General features: G+C 43.4%; 1 protein-coding gene across 1 annotated transcript in view; it reads right to left on the bottom strand.

Annotated features, from left to right (window-relative positions):
• Positions 1-26,354, bottom strand: part of LOC306788083 (polypeptide N-acetylgalactosaminyltransferase 10-like) — a 61,766-nt gene that overhangs the window by 5,709 nt on the left and 29,703 nt on the right. The window contains exons 5-9 of the mRNA XM_079283415.1: positions 12,632-12,817; positions 12,131-12,314; positions 8,745-8,862; positions 4,736-4,843; positions 207-428 (exon numbers count right to left, since the gene is read on the bottom strand). Coding sequence (XP_079139541.1) covers positions 207-428; positions 4,736-4,843; positions 8,745-8,862; positions 12,131-12,314; positions 12,632-12,817 — 818 coding nt within the window. The remainder of the gene's footprint in view (positions 1-206; positions 429-4,735; positions 4,844-8,744; positions 8,863-12,130; positions 12,315-12,631; positions 12,818-26,354) is intronic.

Here is a 26,354-nt window from a genome sequence, read left to right as displayed (position 1 = left end):
AATGAAATTCCTGTTACGCAACAACAACGTCACAGACTGGCTCGTTAACAACCAATGAGAAATGATCAAACAAAAAACTGCACTTAAAGGGAGTCGAGGGAAAGAGGCCTCGGACGGTTTGTTATCTTGCACTTCACGGTTTCAGAGCGGAGCCGAATCTCCCCCACGATCTAGTTTAGTGTTGGAGGGATGAGAGCTGACTGTACCTCCCCCCACGCGGCAGCAGGAGGCTCCACCGGTGGGTAGTGTTTGGGCAGATCCCAGGCCACCTCGCTCATGAACCACTTGAAGTTCTTGCAGTTGAGCCGGTTCCTCAGCTCCTTCTGGGCCGTCATGTCTCCCGCGGACAGGTGGCGGTACTCGGGCCGACGCTGGTAGATGTATTCGGCGTACTCGTCCATCCACACCTCCGCCACGCGCTTCAGGTTCTGAAATTGGAGTGAAACCGTTTTGTTAAAGCGTCATTTCAACAAAACTGCAAACAAAGAAGTCTTAGGAGTGCAAACATCACAGCCACGGTGACAATCGTCTCGTGCCTGCCAGGAAAGAAAGAACAGGGACGAAAGGGTCTGGTGAGGGCATCATCCACAATATCTCTGTAGCGGTCAGGCTCATCCAGTCTTAAAATGAGAAGCAGATGGTTGTACCGGTAGTTCCTCCTGTGATGACACATCTACGTGAACACATGACACAACCCAATTTGGAGGAAGCAGATACAGAATATATATGTGACAGTGTACTTTTTGTGTTTTTATAGAAGCACTATCTTGTCGTATCGGTGTTGGCAGTAATGATGATAGAAGACATTTTACCACTGAGCCACCTGCAGATGTGGCGTTAAGCCTTTGACGAGACCACTTCCTGGGGAAAATAATGTGCAGAGGAAGAGTGTAAACTGTGCAAAGCATGAGAGCAAAAGAGGAATCACTTCAACTTTAAGAAATAGGGAACAAAATGAGAACAACAGTGTCAAGACAGAAACATCCTGAAACCGGGCTTCTTGTGCAATGTGTCTGTTCCTGTGGCCTACATGCATACACAATACATAATACAAGGAATATGGAGAACGCTCATCTCAGACCAGCTGTCCCAAAACATTTGCATGGGAGCTGATTTTGTTTTGCTTTTTTATTTTTTTTTTAGCTGAGAAGTACCTTTAGGTTTTGTATCTCAGGTGCACGTTTTGGGCTTATCTATGTCTTTCTTATGACTGCATTTATATTGTCTCATAAGTGTTTCTCACGAGACTGCGAAGCAGGCAACTTGGAGTTCACGGCAAAAAGCTGTGAAATTTCAGGCGGTTTTATGTGTGCGAAAGATTATGAAAGCGTCTCGCTTCAGAATGAAACTGAGCGGAATAAAAAAAAAAGAAAAGAAAAATATGAGCAGGTGGCTGAAACTGTAAGCAATGATGGCTGCAGGGCAGACAGCTTCTCCAACAGGCTCTTTAAGCTCAGACAATTGCAATCATGAAAGATTTACACTCGAGTAATCGGAAATCCATCCAGCGGAAGCCTCTGAGGGGTGAAGCAGCATCAGAAAAAAAACACGGAGCCGGTCGGCCTCTGAGGGACGGACGCATGTCTGAGAATACAGATGGTCCCAGCCTTGGCGGTACGGATGTCGGAGTGAATGAGAATACAGGTTCAGCGAGCCTCCCAGGAAAGAATGAATACAAATCGTCCAGGAAAAAAAAAGAAATGAAACAAAAATCCCTCGCGCTACAAATACACATTCACACAAACTCTCTGCTGCAGAGCTCGTTGCCTGCAGCGAAACCTGGGCTCTCCAGGTGAAGTGGAGTTCAGTGGTTCCATCTCCCTCCATGTTGACTGGACTTCCTCCCTCTACTCACAGATGTGGAATGGCTGATGCGCACACACACGGGGTTGTCTGTGAACGTGTCTGGAAGGCCTCTGTTCGTATTATCTGTACCTCCTGAGGGGAATCGCCGGCTCTAGTGGTGTTTTGTAAAACACTAAGTGAAAGAATGTTTGTTTTTTCTCACCATGAATTCTTTAAATGGATGAGAAACGCCCACAAAATCCAGTGTTTTGATCGTGAGGCAGCACAGAGAAAAATGATACATGGGTTTTTTTCACCTCAGGCAATGAATGTTGACTCACGCTTCTCTTGGGGAAACATGAGCTAATCCTAACAAGAACCAAACGATTCAAAAAGTACCACAGCATAACCACAAAGTTGTTATCGAAAGTCAATGCAGCAGCGGACAACAGCTGCTGACTTTTAGGCAACATTAACACTGCAGCCATACGATGTTTTGGTGCACATGTGGCTCGGATCTGTTTTTCATAACAGTGTGAAAAACACAAATACCATGTGAATGTGATCAGGTCCGATTTTTCTGCTATCTAACCTCAGTCTGAACAGTCATATCGGAATTCATGCAACTTTTGTCACAATACTGCGCTGGCGGGCATCACTCCACTCACATCACGATCCCGCGACTCCGCATCCACGCACAACTCCATACGGAAGTAGCAGCCATCGCTCCACAAAAAGCCAGAATTAAAAATGTGGCTCTATTTAGTCCTCATCCTCGTTATCATGTGCAGAAGTATTCGCTGGCTTCCACTGGACATCAACTTACAAATGAAACCAAAAAACACCGACTTCAGTGGCCTCCATGTTTACTTTCATTTTCACGGTGTGTGTGTGTGAGAGACATCTTTGTTAAGGGTCAGTTCAGGACCGAGACCAGTTCATACTGGAACGTGATATTGGCCACATTTTCAAAAAATGAAGTGAACAGCCAAAAAAAAAGGGGATCTGAGCAATAAATCCGATTGAACACTACCTTCAAAAACACTGGCTTCTACATTTTTCCATAAGCCAATTTTCAACTGCAGGGACTCGAAACCTTTTGAAGTGCTAACTCTAATCCCTAATCTTCACAGGTCTGTAGATCCATATGGAAACACAGACTTACAACAACGGGCTGAAGGAACCTTTCAGTTCTTTGAAACGTGGTCACAGAGTTATTTTTGTCAGACATTCCCTCTCCTGGTGAACGGCCATGTCTTTTAACCTTTCTGTTGAAAAGCAGTTGTCTCCGGTCAAGTTAAGATAATGCAAATTGAATTGTCACATCAACTTCATGATATTAAAATGCAACAACAGATGTTTTTGGTCACTTGGGGGCAGCGGAAACAAGTTATGAACACAAACTTGACATATCATCATTTAAATTGACGTTGCCAACAGCCCCTTGGTCACACATCCAGAGGTTCTGGAGCAACTTCATCATTCATTTAGTCGTATTTGTTTCCACCTTATGAATGCCAGTACACAATTCAGTCACTTTTAGCTCCGTTTCTGGCTCTTCAGCTGCTAAATGCTCCACTATACCACCAACTGTGTCTGTCTGTTGTCTCATCCACTCCTGACAAATACCAAAGAAACAGAGAAGGACACAGGGGACGTACCGTAACTCCTCACAGCCTCAGCTAAAGGAAGTTTTTCAGTATCATTAAACCGGCTACCTGTTTGACATCAGCATTCAGTGCAGCCTCGGTGAGGCGCTAATGGTCAGTCCAACGAGGCAAAAACAGAGACCAAGAGGTTTAATTACACATTCAGCCAAGCCAAACAGAGCCAGGTGTCAGACTGAGGCTGACTCATGCATAATGAATAATGCTCAGCTCCGGGCCAGATGAACACTTTAAACTAATTCCTCATGTTGTGTCGAGATGCTGGCGCTCACGTTGAACAAAGAATCTCCAGCTCACTGTTTGAAAACTGTAAATTGTATATTGAGGACACAGGGGTTTGATTTGTACCCACAATGCAACTCAGACCACAGACCGTTCGGTCGGGGATTTGGTTGTTATGCTAGTAGCGGGCTAATGTGGCCCCGCGCAGATAGCCTGCAGCAAAGATGAGGAGCGGGCTACAGGTTCAGAGTCCATGGACAACGGAAGCCAAAGATGCATGTTATCTAATCCCAAGCAGGCGTACAAGAACTTTGCCTGATCGACCATTTTTGATATTATGTGCCATATATATCATCACATTTTAGTGAAAGTTTGAGGTGTGCAACATGTCTGAGGTTTGGTTTAATTTCAGCTCAGAGTCATTTACTGTCACGTATATTATTCTCCTCTCCGTTTACAGCTAGCTTGTTGCTCTCGCTAACAATATTAGCTGCTCTGTTTCAACAATAGAAGGCTGACATTCAACCGTGCTGTTGTTCTGTCGGGGAGATCTGAGCGTTAGTATTAATTGATGAAAGAGTAGCCATGTGCAGCATTTAACAAATTGAGAGGCATTGAGAATCGCTGTGCATTCAAATGGTTGACAAGTGAATCGTAATCAAATCGCGAGGCCAGTGAAGATTCAAACCTCTTTGATACGCAGTCGTTTCATTGATCAAACTCTGGTGACATAAGATGCCGACATCACCACAATACATTGAAGGTGAGTGCAATTAGTGATGCTTTTTAAGTAGCCGGAACACACATTTGAAAAGACTCAAAACATCTCCTTCCTACTCAGGCTGACACAGACCTCGCTATTTACCACAGCTATTGACTATTTGTTCTGATGGTAGGACATAAAAGAATCTGTTAATTGCCTTGCCATTCATGTCTACACATTCAATGTAAGTATTTGACCGTGAGATGTTGCATGGATAGAAACATAAACAGGCAAGGCAATAAACCAGACATCCTTGCACATCCTTGTGTCCACATCAACAAAACGATCTGAGACTCACCCTGGCCAGGCTGACCCCACCAGGAACTTTGTAGGGGACGTACTTCCTGTAGATGTGTCCTACCCTGGAGCAAGGGATGTCCTCCATCCGGCCACCACACATCCACACCTACAGAGAGAGAGATTCAGCAGCGATAAAAGACAATATCGGGTCAAGGTTGGGTCGAAGCTGCTGGTGTTTTGTGTAACTGAACAGTGTGAATATCCGACGAGGTCAACAAATCAACAGAGATGAAACAAAGTGTGGAAAAGGCAAAGCGTGGGAAGACGTTGTGAAGAAACCAATGCGGATCCAACAAGGTTAGGATGTGAAGAAAGGGAGAGACGGAAGCAGTGGCAGGATGTCAGAGGGACATGAAGCGTATGTATTCTGTATGTACTGGTTTGTTGATGGGGTCATCTTAGCAGAGAAGGATACAAAGGAAAACAATGTCAGAGTGGAGATGTACATGTTTACGACCACATCAATATTATGTTCGGTTAGATAACAAGCTTGAATAATTGCAGATGTTAATCTTCTTTTATGGAGGGTGCAGGAGTGAGAACAACTCTGCAAAATGACTCCAAAGCTCATGTGTTTGTAGATTGCGGAGAGACCAGAGAGAGCAGAAGACATCAAAGGGAACAAGTCAATCATGCTTAGCTAAATGACAAAGACTGAAATTGGATTTGTTATGCTTACTTCTGAAAGGCAGCGCCGCTTTATAGCTCCACAGGGTGTGTTATCAGAAATGTCAAAGATAGATTTTGGGTGACGTATAACTTTAAACTCAATAAGAACAGCCTGAGGTGAGAAGGTCAGACAGTAAAAGTTTGTTTCAGATAAAATAATTCAATACATATTTAGAATTTCCTCTTTCAGCATCTAAAGAAACACGTATTATCCTGCAGAAATCTTTGAAAGTGTGACACAGCTCAGCCTTTTTTAAAAAATCAATTAATTGTAATCGTTGAAAACTGTCGGTGACATCATCAAAACATGTTTGGGTGTAGGAGCGATTCCTGCGCTCAGTAAGAGGTTGTTTGAGGTGCTCTTTTGATAAGGATACATGTAGACAAGAGAACCACAACAAAGATACAATTAGAATGCCTTTATTGTAATGCTTAGTCATGTCGGACATAAAACCAAAGTCCACCGAGCCCACGTCAGGGAGTCAAACACAGTACAACACAACATGGAACCTGTGAATGTTTGGCTTCTTGACTTGATAAAGAACTTAAATGATTGATTATCAAAATGGTTGTCCGTGAATCGAATAATCATTTCAATTCTAGGTAATAGATCTTAAAGACAGAAATGGAAATCGCCAACTCGGCCCCCTTTTTCAACTGATGCATCAGCGTATTCTCTATTATTCAAGAGAGTCCTATCTAATGTTTAAAGCTGTGATGCAGGAGTTCTGGGTTGTTCTTTCTTATCTTGACCTATTTTGCCACCCACCAGCTCCCACATCTCGCAATCCTACTCCTGTCGTGACTAAAATCTACAAGTTCTGTTTTGGAAAACTGCTTCGATATCATCTACATTCCTCAAGGCTGGAGGCTTGTGTTGTGTTAACAGGTTGGAGTTTGGCGTCTTTCTCAAGGACGCAGACCGGCCACCAGAAGCTCAGTGATTCAATAATGTGAAAAAAGGTGTTAGTTCCCTTATGGACTTTCCTTTTTGATTATTTCCAGTAAGTCTGTTGTTATTTAGCATCACTCCCCCTTCCTGATCCTCCAGAGTGGACATCAGCTGGCTTCCATTTCAATTCAATTACTCCTCGCCAAGTTAGTTGAGCCAGTCCAGCTTGGACAAACAGGATCGGGGGAAATAACAGATTGAATCCACCCTCTCCACATCTCGCTGTGGGCGAAGGTCTGACCTGCTGTGCCGATCCCTCCCACCGTCTTTATCCCAGAGTGAAACACTTGAGCTGAATAACGGGGGCGCCTCGCTGCAGGCGGGATCGAGAGTTTGAGTTCAGCGCCAGTCGGATTCAATTGAAAGTCTTAGTCCTCGCTTCGAACCTCTAAAATCCGCTCACCTCAAATTATGAAGGCTAAAACCACAGCATCAAGACACGGGACACCTTACAGCTCTTCTCAAAGACAAGCTACTAAATGCAATGGAACTGGTGCTGGACAATATTCCACTAGTTCGACCCAAACAGCATCGAATGCATTTACATACGTGTGATTAATCTGACTCTATTTCTGACTGTCAGCACTACGTTCATTTAGCAGCTCCTGCTGATATCGGCCTGCAACATAGTCTGTATGTAAGAAGTGGACGTAGTCACCCATTGGTTTGTGGACTGCCGTTTTGAAGCCTCGAGTTCGACAATTTGGCCGTCGCCATCTTGGATTACGGCCGACACCATGTTGGCTTTTTGCAACCAATGAATGAAAGTTACCATATTTGGAATGCGGAGGAGTGACGTAGAGACGCCGTCTACGTCACTGGTAGCGGCAGAGACCTGTCAATCGTAAGGTAGCCCCGCCCTAAAGCATACTCTGCTTTATGGTCTATCCGACTCTAAATGGACCATAACTTACTAAATGAACATCATGCTGTATTGAAGAATACTTGAAACTAGAGACTGAGACCATAAACTCATGTTTACAATGTTTACTGAGGTAATAAATCAAGAGAGAAGTAGTCATTTTCTCACAGACTTCTATACAATCACACTTCTTTTAGCAACAATAGGGAGTTGCCCCCTGCTGGTCAGTCGAGAGAATTCACGTTTTAAGACACTCCCTCGGCAGAACCGGAGGTTGCCGCCTGGCCCGGAATGGGTGAATCCAAATTTTAGAAGGTTCTCCCTTGGCCCATGCTATAGCCTTCCACCTAAGTTTCATGGACAACTAGTTTTTCTGAAATCCTGCACATAACCTCCATGGCGAAGGGTATTAGCAAAACAGAGTAACACAATGTGATACATTAACATGACAAAGCAGCAGAAGGTGAATATAACAGAAATGTCCAATCAAATCAAATTACCCAGCAGTGGCCTTTGTGCTTAATTGAGTGAGACGACAAAAGTCCTTAGCCGTTCAAACCAGAATTCAATTATTGTGACGGGCCGTTTTGTCCGTCCAGAGCCCGCTGACGGAGGCAGCAGAGGGGGAGACTAGTTCTTAACATGCTGGCCAAGTCGCGAGCAGTTACGGCTGCACGATAGAATAATTCATGCTGAAGCACCAGACAAAAGCATGATGTAATATGGTATTCTGAGTATGATTAATGTAGAGAGTCCTCCATGCAGCAGAGTATGTTCAGCTCAAATGACTGAAACACGAGTGGAAACCATAATGAGGAACGTCTCATGGGCTCAACATATTTTTTTTATTTCGTTGAAGAGCTGTGAATAAACAAATGAATCGTGAGGAGAAACATGTGGAACACTCTTTCCTCCTTTAAAAAGCAATGCAGTGTCACAATGTAGATGCGTCTCAGCTCTAAATGAGTAATTGCTCGTTAAGTAGGAGCTCTGGAAAAAACAAGGACATACGTCATGTGCGCAAAGATCCAACAACCCTGCCAGTCCCATTCTGTGATGAACTGTACATAAAAACTGCACAATATGAGCAGAGTATTTAAAATAACGCATCCCATAACAGCTAAATAAATCTCTCTCTATATCTATCTTAATTAGAACGGCTACTATAAGTGCTGCTGTATGCAAACTAAGCATGCAGATGGTGATCAAAATCGAATCAATTAATAAATCAGTCAAAACTGTCCCATATTTATTCATACAATGTAACTTACAATCAATAAAGTTTAGCAGATGTAAATATTGCTCACGTTCAAAACAAAAGAACACATAGTTCATAGTGCTCATTATATTCTACATGTATCCAATAATAGTTTGCAATATCCAGTACAAATATACACGGACTGACTCCCAACATAAAACATGGAAGGACCCTCCCACTTTATGGAATTAGAGACACACTATTACATGATGTTCTACACTCATCCGTTACAGTAGCTCCGTGTGAGGTGGTGTTCATGTTTTTACCTTGAAGGAGATCTCGTACTGTTCTCCTCCCCAGATCTCCAGACCCGAGTCGTATCCTCCCAGCTCCCAGAACCACTTCCTGTCCACAGCAAACAGTCCACCTGCCATCACCGGTGACCTGCAGGACACAGAGGTTCACACAGTCACTCCCAAAATGTCAAATGTGAAGAAATTCCCTCGAGGTGTTCAGGAGAAAGGACCGGACAGACGGACGACTTGTTAGAGGAAGTGTGGACAATGTGCGAAATTAAGCAAAGAACTTGACATTCAATCATAACAGACATGGGGCTACAAGATCATTAAGTAAATGAGTAAATAAATACGAGTGAGCCCCTCAAATAATAATCAAACCTTGTAAAATCCCCCAAATCACAGATAAGTTCGATATCCCTCTCTTCTTTGGTTGGGAAATGTAGCGACTGCATCGTATTTTCCCGTCTTTGGTGCAGATTTTTAAATCATTAGAAAACTGTGATCTAGGCTCGACAGCACTTATAGTGTCAAGTCTGATCAGTTAATTGATCGAGACTTGCTAAGTGTCTGCTGGAGGATGAAAACACAAAGCCCACACACACACACACACACACGCACACGAGCTGTTGAACGGTCACTTGAGTGTGAACACAAACACACTTCACCTCTGAAGTTGTGCGGGGTAAAACAAGGCGCTGGCTTCTGGATGTACATCAGTGATGCCACACAACTCAGAAGAAGCTGGTGAAGATGGAGGATCGTTCAAACTCAACCAGTTCCTGTTTAATTCACCAGAAGAGCAGCCACAGACTACAGATGTTTGCCGATGAACAGTTTACTTTCAGCGTGAACTCTTGGGCCGCTGTTTGTCACCAGCTATTACATCTGAGGTTTAATATTATTACTTGAGGAAATGTGAATATTTCTTTTCTGCCTCAAGGTTTTTACAATCTGCGGAGCCTTTACACAGCGAACGACTACGTGGACATTCATCACTGTCACAGCAGCAGCTTACGCTGGCTTTCAAATGCAGGAAAGAGAAAAGGATGAAAAAAAGAATTTGACAGGTTGAAACAAAAACACCACAATTCATCACAGGGTGAGCATTTGAATTTGAAAGCTGCAGTAATTAGCAGGGGGGGGGGGGTAATTAGCTTTGGCAAGTCTTGCTGGCTTACCTTCAACAGGGAAAACCATTTCAATGTTTAATAATAACATTAAATATTTAGATGTTTTAGGAAACCAGTCTATTGTTTATTTTATAAGAGACCTCACTCAGTGAAGTCCTTTCCCCTTTATCACTGATAATACTTATTATATTACTCAACGTATCATTGGAATAATGTAATTATTTAATATATACCAACCAATTCAGGTCAACGCACCACTGTGTCTTAGTTTTAAACTACCATTACAGTTATATCTGACAACAAACACACACACAGAAAAGTCTGCTATGGCAGACCGTCTGGTAGCGGGACCCCTTAGTCCTGGTGGCTACTGTTCTCACACACTGTGAGCTAAAAGCTCAATATCGACTACATCATTGTGTTTTGACAACATTTGGCAGGAGCAGGTATTCATCTTTTTTTTTTAGCTGGACAAAAATCCCTGCTGGTCGTCCTAAGTCACTGTTCCTTTGCAAGTCCACTGAAGGACTGACAATTATATTCTCCTTTTGATATTCTCTATTTCAGTCTCTTGACCTTGCAGCTTATTGCTAAATGAAACATTGAAGCCCAGAGGAAGGAGGAGGGACGAGAGAGAGAGAGAGAGAAAGAGAAAGAGAGAGAGAGGTCGAACGAAAAGAAGAGACAGGGAGAGAGGTGATGGCATTGACAAAAGAGACAGTGACAGAGGCATAAGAACGGGGGTAAAATCGTACTCGCACACACACCTCCGAGATGGATTTTGCCGTCCCACCGTGCCTCATTCTCTGCTGCGTCAATGTCGATCAGAATGAAAATGAAAATCTTTGCGACTCAAATTGGATTTGCACTGATGAAGGCCATTTCATTGGGCAAGAAGAGCAGACTAATTCACGAAATGAGGATTGATTCCGATTGTTCTGCAGCTCACTTCTTCTTCTTTAGTCTCTTATCTTCCTGCACCACAGACGCCCTGCCTGATGATACCTATTTCCCAGGACACCCACAGTCTTTGGCATCCAGACATAGAGAAACGTTGTCTAACTAATCCCCCGGGGCTCACAAATGGAGTGTCTGACATTACATGCAGTTTTTTGGCCGTACAAATGGCAAAATGTGTCTCTGGGAATAGTTTATTTATTCTGGCTTCCATTACTTAAAGGTCACCTGCCATGAAAGTGCTGCGTGTGGGGGAAGCTGTTGGTCCTGTTTGCAATGGATTAATGTTGGAGTTAGTGATTATGTTTTTGCAATTAATTTATTCATCATTTTGAGTGTAGAATGTCACAAATTGTGAGAAATCAGAATTCCCCCAAAGTGACAAAATGAAATACCAGACCGAAGCCCGTAATAGCCATTTAACAATGATATGAAACAGAGAAAAGGAGCAAATCCTCACATTTGAGAGACTGGAAACAGCAATTTTGCATTTTGCACAATAAATGACGACTTAATCATTTTCTGTAAATCTACAAATTGCAAAAAAAGCTGAATTTGCACCACAAACTATGTTAACAGTATAAATACACACGTTTTCCTCAAGCATTTGACTGCATCTCACCGTCTTGCTGAAATCAAACTACCGTTTTCCAGGTCAAGAATACATTTTCACCCTCAGTTAATATTTATGTATTTCCAATAACCCTCAACAACAAATGTGTTCATGTTTTCAAATTAAAATTAAATTAGCTTGACATCATTGCACACAATCAACAACCCAATTAGTTTGTATCACCGTCTTACGATGATTGATCTGAACAATAATATCCAATTGTTGGCCAGACTCCATAATCCTTCTCCCCAAAGAGGAAGAAGAATAAGAAAAGAATGTGTCGAGAACCAAGGAATCCTTCCTAAAAAACTACAACCCATCAATATGTTCGTAGAATGTGTTGCCCAAGAGAGGAAGACTACTGTCAATTACTGTAGATTACATCCACACCGAGGTGGATCAATCTGAAAAAATCTTGGGTCCACGCTAACGTTTGAAGGTCACTTTTTAACTGCCAGCTCAGTGTGGACAGACGGACAAAAAGGAGACAAAAAAATGAGCATTTTCCAATCGAATCGTAAATGTAGTTAAATGCTATGGACACTATTAAGCCCCAAACTGCAGCCCTGTCATTGCCCGTCCTGTGCAGCACGCAAAGTTTAATAGTCGATGTGTGTATGAATGTTGAAACAGGGCAGCGGACACAATTAGATAATCAGGATAGAATCCTCTAGCAAGAAGTCAAAAATGTCCAAAAAATGATCTGCACTCACTCGAAGGGTTCGCTGGGGTCATCCTTCTGCAGCTCCGGAGGGATGGGTATCCGTTTGTAGTACATTTCCCAGTCGAACGCCCCTCGCATGGCGTCCCCCGCCTGCGTCTCGTAGCCGAAGTTGTCGTGGTCGATCACGTCGATCATCGGACACACGATCGTCTTCCTGTTCTGGGCGATTCGGTCTGAGAGACACAGATGCAGGCAGACGGGTTGGTAGACAGTTAATGGCCAACGATGTAAAGTTCAGAAGGCCAACATATGGCAAGTCCATGTTTTTCTACAATATGAACAACCTGTACATTTCACCTAGCGAGGTATGAAGACGACAGTTGAATATCAGATTTGCTTTCTTGCACTTTATCGTTTATCGGGACTTTTTAGCAAAACAATATGCACATTTGGCAACTCATCACCCGGTTACAGTAAGGATTCATGTCAGTGCGAAAGGCAGAGTGTGGAGATGTAATGCTGATATTGTGCATGCTTTTGTGTTCCTCACCCAGCAGTGGAGGCAGCCAGTTGACGTTGGACTCACAGTGGGAGTCCAGGAAGGTGATGACTTCTCCTTTGGCGGCGCCGGCTCCCAGCAGGCGAGTCCTTATAAGCCCCTCCCTCTTCTTGGTCCTCATGATGCGAACCTTGGGCAACCTCACCATGTACTCCTCGAGGGCAACCTTTAGGTGCTCTGCGGAGATGGAGACAGAGACGGCGGTGATCAGCACGGTGATTGCGCCTGAATATTGTGAAATGTTCAGGTGAAATGGGCTGTAGTGACATGAAAGAAAGAGCAAGGCTTCAGAAAGTTGTCAACAAATGGCAAAAACCTCACTTCCATGCTCTCTTACAAAGGAGATCAAACAAAGACTAAACCATTAGCAGCCGCCATCAAACGAGACATCTGCCGAGGCCACATGCTGCAGACTGAAATGTTTCCCTGTAGGCCCACATCACACTCTCACTCAGACTGGGAATAAAAAGATCACTTACTTTTTTGCACTCAGATTTTTTTTTGTTTTTACATCTTTACTATAGTCATTAGACATAATGTTACCCTAAAGAGAAAGAATCCAACCGAGAGGAATGACATTAAATCAGCCCTTCGTAAAACCTTTTGGTATAAAAACAGTGTTTCAGTGATGCTCACGGTGGTTTCAGCAGTCAGAACTCACAATGGCCTATGAGGGTATTACAGATACTGCGACACCAAATTATCACTTCAGTTTATTGTCAGTGAGAAAATAACAACGCAAGAATTTTTAGGACATCATTTCAAAAACTTGTCGAAAGAGATATTGGTGCAAGGCATGGTAGTCGGTTCAGATCAAAAGTGATTTCAAGTCTTTCTCAAGCTGCAGGAGCCGATAAATGTCCCGCTGCTTCTGCTCGAACAGCAAATATACTGGAAGGCGACAAAATATAGAGATGTAGAGAAAAGTCAAACCAGAAACTGAAAGAAGGCATTAATCAATCAAAGAGATGGTTGTACATACTACACATGTTTCTCTCCCCTCTCCTCAGAGCTGCCTTTGAAAGAAATCAATCCTGCCCTAAATGGAGCCTGTCAATCTTTCTGCTCAAGCGTCAAGTCAGTTCTGACAGGTCAATAAAATAAAAAATGGATGCCGGACTCAAGGCCATGTTTCATTCGCTGTCCCACTGCAGTTTCCAAAGCCGAGACACCGTAGCAGAGAAACACCATGAAACTGATCATCAACCCTGGTCCAGCTGGTTTCCTTTCCCTGACGACTAAAGTGGTATTAGCACTTTATTTATTCATTGTTACGGAGAAAAATCCTAACTGTGATAAAGGCAATTATTTAAATGTCAGATATGTGTAAAGGTATCTGTCCAATACAATCCATCATCTCCCTGTTTTTCAATCTCTATTTCAGACCTCAACATGTTGCTTAACTTCATTTGCATTTGAAGAATGGTTCCAGATATCATGTTGTCCACCATGTGTACACACACACAACAGAGGCATGTGAAAAATAAGACGGCCATAGTGTGATAATGAGTGCGCACCTCCACCAGAGAGACATGACTCAGCAGTTTTTCTTCATCAGCCTGTCTGGAACACAAACCGTTTCATTGAACCAAAGAGGTTTTCTACAACAGAGAATTTCAAAGTGCAAGACAGGCCTCCCCAGGGGAGCTCCAAACTGTTTCAGAGGAGGCTCAGTGAATGGGAGCGAAACAAATATTACACTAGCTAGTCACAAGAAAACCGGTGCTGATGTGGTGCAGCAAATACCCCAAACAGTCATGGTTCACAATCACAGTTTTTGGGTGAGTGGGCTGGCAGGATCTTTTCACACCCATGCTCCCAACAATCTCTGGAGGACTCCTTCCAAAAAGGACTATTTTGATGAAAAGGGCTTTTGAAAGGGACTATTAGTCGAACAAGTCTTCATAAATGGGTCCTTCAGAAGCAAACATCTTTGGATGGAGCCTCGGCTTTTGGATACCCAGCCCGACATGTTTTAGCACCATACATGCAGTGTTGGTTATACTACTCTCTTGTTCATATTGATCAAAATAACACCATCTCTATTCTTCAAATAAATGGGGTTACCAACTTACTGCTACTACTACTACTATTACTAACTGTTCTTCAAAGTCACGTCAGACAGTATTGAAGTTGAAGCATTTTCAAATCCTGTGTGTTGCTTTTAAATGCTGACATGACAATCTGCCGATAATGTCATGCATTTACCTGTCCAATTACCTCAGTCAGATAAATTGTTCTCCTTGACCAAAATACCAGCTTGCACACACACACCCAAATTTTCACTTTCAGCATCAATTGTGTAATGCAATGGAGGCCTTCACCCTGTAAGTCAATTCTGACACGAAAACATATATACTTCTGCTCCTGCTTTTAAACTTCTACACAAAAAAGGTCCATTATTTGCAGAATACAGGCAGACATTAATAAAATATTACCTCTGTCGGTGTTCCTCATTGATAGCATGTCTTACAAATGGGCCACTGTCACTGAGCAACCCCCCTCCAACACAACCACCAAATTGGATTCTGAATATCAGAGGAGGGGATGGAGGAAAGGCAGCAGTCCTTTCAAACCCTCTCAGGCTAAACTGCAGCTGTTACAATGACAGACAGACTGCCTTTACCTCTGCACTCTGTTGTTTGCTTCCTGCCTCATTCTGGCTCTCCTCTTTGTCCCTCCCTTGTTCCTTCTCTTCATCTCCGCTCCGTCACTCAGCTCGTCCTTGGCCTGTTTTGATGCCGTTTGGCAGCAGCTGCCTCTCGGGGTGACACGGCTGATTCCGACGGACAGCTGAGACACCGAAGACAGCGGACCGGCCAAAACCAACAAACACGAAGGCGGCAGGTCCTCAGATCTGTCTCTCCCACTTTCTCCCTCCATCCTTATTTCCCTTCCCTCTCCTGTGATTTATTTTGTAATTAGCCTGATTAAACAACAGCCGATCACCTCAAGTCAAACGGCACCAAAACCCACCATTACTTCCCCGGAAAAGGCAGTCGCAACCGGAGTGTTTGGGCAAGACCAGAACTGACTAGACATTATTAAAGCAGAGCAAGACTAATTAGAACAGGGCATGAATCAAGACCAGAGTGAGGAATGCTGTCTATCAACCTGTCACACAGGCCTCTGCTGGTTAATCCTGAAGGCCCCATTCGGGAAGCAGCCCACCTGAAGTGGTCTGGTCTTAAATGAACCAGTCACATGTGTTTAAGCTACTGCCAATAGCTTTGTGATAGATGATGGCTCATTAACATGCAGTGCAGTTGAAAAGTAAAGTGACCCATTTGTAATAAGACAATAAAGATGAGTGCTAATTGTTGATTGGAGGGTGTTTACATCTACAAAGATTCAGTTTGAAACCTGCCCACAGTATGGGATGTGTTACACGGTTTCGCTTTTAAATAGATATACTGTTGTCTTTTGAATGGTTATTCTATTTAATTTAAAGTAATGAACAAATGCGGTCCTATTGAAGTAAAATAAATAACTTTTTTTTTTTTGCTTAATAAAAAGACTATATTCAATTAAATGAATTCACCTGTAAAACTAATATGTAATTATTCTATATTAAACTCATCACAGCATAAATATGTGCTGCGGGGTTTTAACACTGAAACAGAGGCTGAGGGCGTCCATAGAGTCGGTGCCACCTTTCAAGGAAAGGGCGAGCCTTCAGCTTCATAATACGACAATAAATCAGCCCGCTGGCTATTAACCAGCTGGAGATTGATTCAGGCTACACTTTTGCCCGACATGGGAGGATTCTTACAGAACACTCCTAATGACAGCCAGTGAGATTAAACAAAGAACATTTGTATTGTATCTACAGCACATTCAGCCAAGGAGCGGGAAAGGTTACCGCGTCTAATTGTGAATGGTTAATATGACCGGGATGAATTGGAATATGGCTCCTCTGGTTTACTGAAAATTGGCGAGGCTATAAATCACCCTAATGAGAGCAGGCTGTCTGCAAACACATTAGTCATTATTAGAAAGCTAAGTCCAGGACATGATGAGGGCTCAGACAACGTTGATGCCTGGGTCACCACCGTGAGACCTCATTTACCAAACACTCGAACATTCGCTGCCCTCCATCTGTTTCTGCTTCAGCAACGCGTTGCATCTTCCTCCGAGCCATTAATTAGAACTCAGTCACAAACACCAAAACTACATAAAGAAGAAGAAGCATCACAGGGTGGCCAGCTGTGCTCCACAAGTGTTCAACGAGGGAAATGCGTTTTTGATGACAATTTACCATTATCAGTTTATTTTGGTTCAGAAACCAGGGAGATTAATAATCCGATACCTGATATATTTTCATACAGTTCTTCATCCCCTACTGGGGAATTGTATTTATTTATTTATTTTGGGCGAGGCAGAGGGGATTTCCAATTCAATTAACCTCAAATTATGGTGGATCCAATATGGCATCCAAACCTTGTCTTTCCAAGGTGCTGGATTACTTCCCAGAAGTCTTGGCACAACACCAAAGAGCCAAGCTGCTAATTTATTCCTCCAAAATATTTGGCTGCTCCTGTGAACTTAATCAAACGTCCTGCCTTTTTTTTGCCGATTGCCAGGCTTGGGATATTTGAAGCGGCTTTTTGCAACCGTCGTTGGAAAAAGAACGAAATGGAAGCTGAGGGAGAGTCTGTGATGATATAAGCCGGTCTGAGGGGGATTTTGAAAGCACACTCCCCTTTCTCTTCTCCCGTCACACAAAAATACATGCAGCTTAAATGGCCACTGAGGCAATGATAAGAGATGTATTACAGATGTGCAGTTTGCCTTCACAACGTAAAATGATGATAGCAGTGCTTTGAGGAGAGGATGGTTCATGTCTCTGCCTTCAGGCACAACCACCACTCTGACATCTCTAGAGCCGCTCTACTTCTGCTGCATATTTGAAATTAAAAGGTTCCACTTATTTATGATTTAAGATATAGGAATTTTCCGTTTTGTCATACATTATCTGCTTAATCTCAACCAGTCAAGTCCAACAGAACAATTAAAGCACATCGGGGGTACTGGTGGCACGACGGTCGACGAGGCCAGGTAAAAATAAAGCAAGAACTCTGCTGAGTGTAACGAGAGTCTACGCCAAACGGTTCATGGGTTATGAAAGGCAGTGGGACTATAGTGTTTATTGGCACGTAAATGTCCTCAGGCCTGGATCGGTTATGGTACCTGGGATATCTGGAGCACGTCTGACAAAGTACAACAACTTCCTGTTTTATGGCGAAAGGCGCCTTCTTTCCCTACGACGGCAACAACGTTGTATGAAAACGCAACGCGCTTCATAATTTTCCCTCCCAAAGGTCTTTAAATTGTACCGACCACGTATGAAGTCAATCTGATTCATTCTGCAGGAGGTGTTTGTTAAAGTAAAGCACCTGTAAAAGGCTAAAATAAGTGGACTTTTTAATTGAAAATGGCAGACGTCTGGGTGGGTTCATGGTATACTTTGCATTTGTAGTTTACACTCCAATTAGCAAGTTGTAAAAGGCAGGAGTTGGAGTTGAGAGGCGACATGTACGACAACCGGATTGTTTCAGTCGCTAGTTAACAAGCTCATTTAAAACCAATAAAAAAAGCCTGCTCATCGTCTGACGATAGCTGGTCAGTTCTCAGATTGCCTTTCCGTCTCTTTTGAATGAATGAATGAAATTTATTTATAGAGCTCTTTTCACAGACATGACATCACAAAGTGCTTAACAGCAGAAATTTAAAAACATAAAAAACCACAATGTGACCCTAGGGTCAATAAATTACATACACAGAATAAAATAAAATAAAATAAAAAGATAATAAAAATTAAAACATATTTTAAGAGCAGGTCTAGGACATGGGTTTTTACTCAAACGCCAGCCTAAAAAGGTGGGTTTTGAGCTGGTTCTTAAAAGTATTCACAGTATCTGCGAGGCGCAGAGTTGCAGGCAGAGCATTCCAGAGCCTCGGGGCCACTGCCTCAAAGGCTCGGTCACCTCGGGTCTTAAATCGTGTGCGTGGGACTGACAGAAGACCTAGAGCGTTTGACCTGAGAGTGCGGGCGGGTGAATATGGGTGAAGTAGATCAGCTACATAAGTAGGAGCCTGACCGTGAAGTGCTCTCCACACGGATCGTTTACCTGCGTTCTACCAAAGCCTGCTCGGACGTGATTGGTTAATTGTTTTCGGACTTCAAACGGACACCGGGATACTTACGATGCCATCGACGTCTCGTCCGGTTGCATACAGATTCTACACGTGAATGCAGAATCTGTGTATAGAGACGCCAGTTTGCTTTAGAATGCTGCTATAAGGTTAAAAAGGTCCTAAGAGGTTTTATGAGGAATCGGATTCTTGAATTTAAATAAAGGAATATACTGCTTCTGGGCCAAGTGTCATAAGGATGTCAAACTATGTTATGCAAGAACTAAACTCAAGCTCAATGCCAGGTGTAAAGTGCTAAGACGAATTTGCTATTTGCCTGCAGATAATAAAGGGTAACATTCACAAAATGAAGCGACGTGATACAACAGACTTCATAAAGACAGAACAGTGACGAACAGAGATCGAGTCACTGTTAGTCACTGTTAACACGGCAGCACTGACATTGTGTTCACTCTAAATCTCCAAACCTCATCCTGTTGAGCCGCTCTCGTACCGCTGTAAAAATATCCCTGTGGGGATTGTTCGTACTTGAGAATCATTGTCAGAGTCTGAACAGCAGCCTGCCAGCTCAGACCCGCAAGTTCGAGTTTTCTCACACATGCTGGCATCAAGCTTCCGTTAGAAGAGGACGGGGGAAAGAAAAAAGGCCCATGATCTCATTTTTAGGTTTCAAAAATCCAAGCGGCCCCACAATAAAAAGAGCTGTCAAGTTGTTATCAATGGATCATAAAGAAATTGTGATATATTTGCAACCCTTGTGAATAACAAGTGGTTCTGACCCCAATGTTGAGGAACTCAAATGCCCATGCAGGTGTGAATTGTGAATGGTTTGTCTGTCAGAACATGTCAAAGCAAAGTCCCTCCTACAGAAACTCTTCCATGTTACATATATACAGGTGAGAATTTTGATGCTAAGCTCACAATGATTGAATGTTTGACGTAGAGTCTCGGTGGGAGGTGCTCGGCTCTGACAGGCATCAAACTATCCACTTCTTTTTCTTCTGCTTATTCCAAAAAAAGCAACAGGAAGATACACGGCAACCCTTCTGTGATGCGGTTGCAGCTGTAAGTCTTTCTTGATTTCGATTCCTGTAAATAATTTACATTAGCGATTGCAATCGACTGCTCCTCTCCTGAGTGCTTTGGGATGAGCAGGTATCTCAGCTTCTCTAAGTTCTGTACTCTTCTGGTACTTTGGAGGGATTCTACCTTTATACTTCAGCCACCTTAAGGTATCTTTATAGCTGTAGAAATATTTGTGTTATGAAGAGAAACCACATATTTGATGTTCGAAAGCTTATTTGAGATTTCCAAAACCATCTGCAATCTGAATCACTCTAATGCCCAATGTATTTCATTATTTAATGTTTTTCTATATAAAAGACGCATGAGCCAAACCAAAATAAGAATGAAATCAACACACACAAGAGGTGAATAAGGAGGACGAGAGAAGTAAAATGGAGAAGAGTACAAGCACACAGAGGAGACGATGAAGGAAAAAAGGGCCATCAAAGCATGTGTGCATTAAATCCCATTTTTCAGCGTGGCACTCTGCAGCCTGATCAATAAAACATCGGCCTCCTGCTACTTAAAACCAGTGCATTCAGCTGAAGCACAGCGATGCTCCAATGTTTCCTGAGCCACCATTCGTCTGTCCTTTATAGCTGCTTTTTGCAACTACAGCTGAACAGCCAAAAAATGTCATCTGCAGCTCTCCAGAGGAGACTATTAAAAGGCAATATAAAGTCTTTAGCTCAAACACCACCCCGTCTCTTATTGGCCACTTCTCCTATCATCGCTCGTTTCCTCCCCTTTTCTTTTGCCCCGTGCCTAATGGTTAACTTGCGTTTATGATTGTTTTGGTACTAAGATTGGCCCCATTAAGCTGGCAGGATGCCAGTTACTGCCACTGTTACCGATGCTGATGACGCTCCTCGGGGAGAGACTCCTATTCCCATTCTAAACTTCAATTAAAACAGAAGCAATGATAATAATAATAACACTCGCTTTATGGAAAACAAGACTGAAGCACGCAGCGAGGTTGGTCCTACGTGGGAGACGATGACTTTAGAGCGCCGCGTGAATTGAGGCACGCACGTTTAGTGTCGGAAGAGGAGGTGGGACTGATTAGATAACATCCCACTCAGTTTTTTGATATCACGTCTAAATTATTTTCTGACAAGCAAATACCGTTGAAGATAACTCCCCCTATGTGCCTCTCTCCCTTTCCGCTAACATGCCTGGACACTTACAGGTGCTAATGAAGTCGGCCTCCCCGGAGAACAGCTATCATCTTCAAAGTACACTCCAATTAAAAAGGAAGGGGAAAAAAAAATATATCGTGCTCCACTGATTCGTGCAGCTTCTTGTGTGAAATCGCCCCCTGGCCCTGAACACACAGCTTTACTGAAAGAGGAAACAACATTTTACCAGAACGTGGCTGGGGAGCGAGGCGGCGATTAGTTGAAGGAAAGGATGTTCCAAACGCAGATAAATAGTGTTGAAATATGTCTCGTTGCTGCTTTGAGCGCCGCACTCTTTGAGAAGATAAGTAGAAACCCTGACCCTTGAGAAGGAGTGAGAGTCCCCATTTGTGATAGTAAATACTGAATTTGTCCATAAAGAAAACCAGCCAGAGCACAAAACTCATTTTTTCTGCACATTATCCGAACAAAAAAACTCAGAAAAAGCCATAGCTGTGCTTACACAAAGACGGAGAGTTTGAGAACGAAGACACACGTCACCTCGTCTACTTTTTGGTTCAATTCAACTCATCTTTTTTTTTCCCCTTAAGAAATAAAACGACATTTAGTTACAATGAAAGACAAATTGCAATATAGCTCGGTGGGTGAACTCTAAAGAATTAATCAAAAGAAGAAGAAAACAAGTTGCTCGGGCGCTTCTCGTGTGAGAGGAGGATTTTAGTAGATGCATGTGGTAGCTGTTGTGTTGTAATCAGTAGACCACGGGGAGGACAGTTCCCGCGCCAGCGGGATGCAACAGCCAATTTTGGAACAAAAAGATCACACTGTGGCCATTGTTGTGATTAGATTAACAGCTTAATACCTCAGCATTGAGCGGACATGGTAGAGCAGGTTTAACCGTTCATGGCCATCACGCACACCCGAGGAAATGTGGGGAACAGTCCTCTGTAAGGACAACCCCATCTTACAAACGCAAGCATGAATGTAAAATCCAAACAGAAGAGTCGTCGGAGATTTTAAGTTGACCTCCCTTCACTCCAATCAAACTGCCATGTCTATAAAATGAGGTTTCAACAGGATCTTTTTCACATTAAAGAAATAAAGATGGTATTTGAATGCATCCCTCATAGAAAAGGCACATCCAACACTGGACACATGTATGAAACACAAGCAAAAATGTAACGTGACGCTTTCCACCCGTTACATCGGACAGAAATCAAACAACCGATTGGAAAATACCAATCAAATAACGGAATGTAACATTTTACAATTAAAATGAAGGCAGCAGAGTTTCTGAAGATGATGATGATGAATGCCCTTCCCAGTCTGCCTGGTCTGCTTTTACAGGGCGCAGCAGGTCCCTGTTGAGTCACTGCCACAAAGCGTGTCAGCTGTTCTGAGGCGGTTTGGTTGCGGTGCCCTCTCTCATATTTCGCTCCACTCTTTTCAGCGGCATCGCGTGTGCGGCACATGTACCCGTGCGCCTACGTGTTTCAGACATGCAGGTGACAGATGGCGAGCGGAGGCCTCCGTGGAGCAAGTATAGCCCATTAGCTGCGCTAACCTTGAAAGTATCGGGGAGGTTGGGGAGCCGGAGTGAGCAAACACTCCCCTGCAGGGAAGAGCGAGCGGGCTGAACATCCTCCCCGCGCGGGCTGCGGAAATTCCATTACAGCCTAATGAAGAGTGAGCTGACCTCCCCTCCCCCTCAGCCTCCTCCCATGCAGTGGGAGCTCATCATGGAGTGTAGCCGGGCACGTTAGCAGGTACAACCGGTTTCCAGCCAGACGTGCGGTGGCTCTGTCCTCAGGTCATCGGTCTCTCTGTTGCTTTTCGCTGAGCCCTGCGACCCGTTTAGTCGGTTTCATAAAGGTCCGTGTGACTGTGCATGATCTGAGGTCGGGCAGGGCGGACATCAACCCTCTGAAACCCAAACCCCCCCCCCCCCCCACGGGCAAATCCATCAACAAATGGATTTCCCTGCAAAACCTCCAGTCAGACAACTTTCAAACCCTTAAGTGGTCAGATATTCAGAACGTTGGTGTCCAGTAATGCCCTCATGACTTCATGGGGTTTTATCAGCACAGATGACTATGAGTACATTTACTAAAGCAGTGGATTGAGTCAAGCATTCACATGATTGGCATTCTGAAGTCCCTGATGGGGGGGGGGGGGGGGGGGGGGGGGGTATAAAAGAGGGCGTTTGTTTTCATCATCATGACAGCCATTTGGCCAGATTAAAATGTTTCACCTGGCCTGCTGCCAAGAGAATGGCAGTCCGGCTCTCACGCTGACTCTGAAATTGCCTTTTACATTTGTGTCTGTTTCAGGTCGCCATTAGATCACTGAGCTGTGGACCTTATTTGCTGAGTCATACCTTACTTAATTCCCCTTTAAAGCATCCACCTCACCTCTGCTTTTTGCCTTATCTACCCCCCCCTGAATGTTTCATGTGTCTTGATTGCTTAATTTCTCACTCTGACTGCGTGTATCGCTCGTGCCCATTCATCACCTGCCGCCGCACTGAACTGCACTTTCATTTTCCCCGATAAGCACCATTAAAAACATGTCATATCCTCTCAAATTGCACGCTGCAAATTGGCAACCAAGTACACAGAACTAAATACTTGTTCAAAACACAAACAAGAAATGGAATTCAATCACTAGACACAGACAGTCGGGGGGAAATAAATCAATATCTTGTTTAATTCATACTTTGCTTCTCCCGTGTTAATATTGCTCTCCTGTTAACATTCAGTGCTTCCCAGTTTCTACACCTGTCTATTTGATCCCATCAGGCGCTGGACAGCGAGTGAATAATTGGCCGATCGATCGGGAGTCCGTGACAGGTTTCCATGGCGGGAGGTGTGATCCTGCAGTGTGGCTCAGTGGTCCTGCTGAGAGGGATGGTCTCTGTCACAGACCACAGTAAACCATGATGGATACATCTGGGCTCTGACTGTCCCCGCTTTAATGAAACTCTGCTGTGGAGACGTCGAGGCCCAATAACGTGCCAGACATGAGATATGGAAGGAACATATGAAGCTGTTCTTTTGGCTGACAAAATCTTGTTTTTGTGGTTTTAGTATTTTAGGAATCTTTAGTAACACGAGAAAAAACGTAAATGATATAAATTTCTAATGCAGCCATATGCTGCTGTGTGAGTTAAAGACAATGATAACTACGAGATGACACGGCAGACCAAACACAATCGCACAGAAATCCTCAATCAATGACTCAAACACACCAAACGTGGTTCTTACAGCAGCAGGCAGACTACACAACGATAGTCAGGAAAGATGCTCTGTGGCCTTCATGTCACAGACAGACGGCATGTTGTTGGTGGCGTTGAAGAGTAAGAACCACGCCGGTGTCTAACCGAACCCAGCTGACATCCGTGGGGCCGTTTACATGCTGTTTAATGTGCTGCAGCCGAGCAGCTAATTGCCTATGTAGCCCGCGATATGACGTTTAGCTCAGTGTGACCGTCTGTTCCGCCCATGGCTTTGATGCTTTATGCAGAATGGGACTGGCCCTCGCGGTATTTTGTCAAATCAAAACTAGGTGGTACCAATATGATACCGAAAAAACTAAAATAAATAGGAATGTCTGTTTTGGTTTGGGATTTTTTTTGCTATTTACAGAGCAGCTATGTAGCTGTAGCAGAGAAAAAAAACAATAAAACACAAGTTCATTTTAGTTGGACTTTAAAGACACAAGATGCAACTTCCTAAAATAAAGTGAATTTTGAATGGCGACCTCACCTTGTTCTAGCCTGATAATCGGACCACCACCTGAGAAGAAAATAAAATAAAAGGCCCGCGTGTCTTCTGGTGCTGGACAGGTAGTGTACAGTGGGTTTATCTGAGACCTTGGAAGGAAACTAGGCCGATGAGAGCGGCGAGCATGAACCAAAACAGTCAAGTTGTGGGCTGTAAAAATAAAACTTTTAGCCGAGATGCTAAACTGCTCCAAAGATGTGAGGGGAGCTGCATCTCTGTGGGTTCCTAAGCACAATCTCTCACGTCACACTTTACATTTCATCCATTGTCAAAACACAAACATTGAAATGGCCGCTTTAGGGACGTAAAGAAGCTATTTCATGGTGTATTAAATCATTTAGCACTTACAATTTGGTAGTTTATTTTTAATCTACAACAAAATGTATTGTTCAAAATGGTTGAGCTCCCAGCATCCTCCTCTCCGAGTGCGATATAGATTTAGGTCGGGATAAAGAAAGCTTATTACATTCTTTCTGCGTGTGCTTGAGAAATTAGCTTTGTGATTTTCACACGTTATCATCCACCAGGCGTGTGCGCCACTCCACTTAGCGATCAGCCTCATGCGCGCCATGACAGCTCGGGCTGATGTTGCTTCCTTTCATCCAGAGAAGAAAAGATTAATTTTGGATCACAATCCACATATCTGAGCAGCACAAATCATAGAGACAGCAGGGATTTTGTTTTTCTCTCCTCCAGTCCGAGCCCTCACTCAAAACCCAGCAGGTGCCGCGGCTGTTGAGGAGGAGAGATTGGTCCCTCTGCCTTTTCTACGATGGATTCCTGTCTTTATGATTGTTGAATGTCAGTGGGAATAGAAAGGAAACACTTTGATTGAGGGACTGACACAGAAACCTGACATTTACTGATGTCAACAATCTTACAGAGTCAACAGCAGCAGAGATTAGCACTGAAGCTAACGGATCATTCAGAGTCTGATTTAAAAAGATTTGTTTTGATCTGATGCCTGGAAGAGATGGATATCACACTCACATATAACATGTATGGCAGCCCGAGTGGGACAAAATTAGGGACAACATAAGCATGGCAAATATTGTCAAAGGACTTTATCCGGTCACATATCATACATTGGTATCAATAGGTTGTCTGACAAGTAGCAGAGAAGAAATGAAGAAAATGATTTTTAGTTTTGGTAAAGCAAACTAATCCGGGTCAAGGGAGGAAGTTAACAAGCTGCCGTTGCTACATGGAATCAATTTGACTTTGATTCATTGCCGTTAAATCTGTGTTTGAATTCATAATTGTCATGATGACTAAAGGCTAAAGGTGTCGTCCTGTGAGTTCATCTTTTGCCCAAATGACGTTGCGTCTTATTTCTGGCCTCTGTTGCATAGTTTGCTCACCAGAAAGCAATGACAACTTAATTATTCTACAACGTCACAACTCAGGGACTAAATCGAAGGTGTCCAAGTCTAAAATATTAGTTTGTCCGATATATTGTTATCAGATCTTTGAGGAGCTGGTTTCAAGAAAAGGGAAAGACGGAAGAGAAAACGATCACGGACATTTAAAAAGAAACAAGCCAAAACATTTAGCAGATGTCAAGATGGCAGC

The sequence above is a fragment of the Melanostigma gelatinosum genome (genome assembly GCF_949748355.1).
Source record: "Melanostigma gelatinosum genome assembly, chromosome: 14".
Lineage (NCBI taxonomy): Eukaryota > Metazoa > Chordata > Actinopteri > Perciformes > Zoarcidae > Melanostigma > Melanostigma gelatinosum.
The sequence above is the reverse complement of the archived record's forward strand: the minus strand, read 5'-3'. Positions and strand labels throughout refer to the sequence as shown.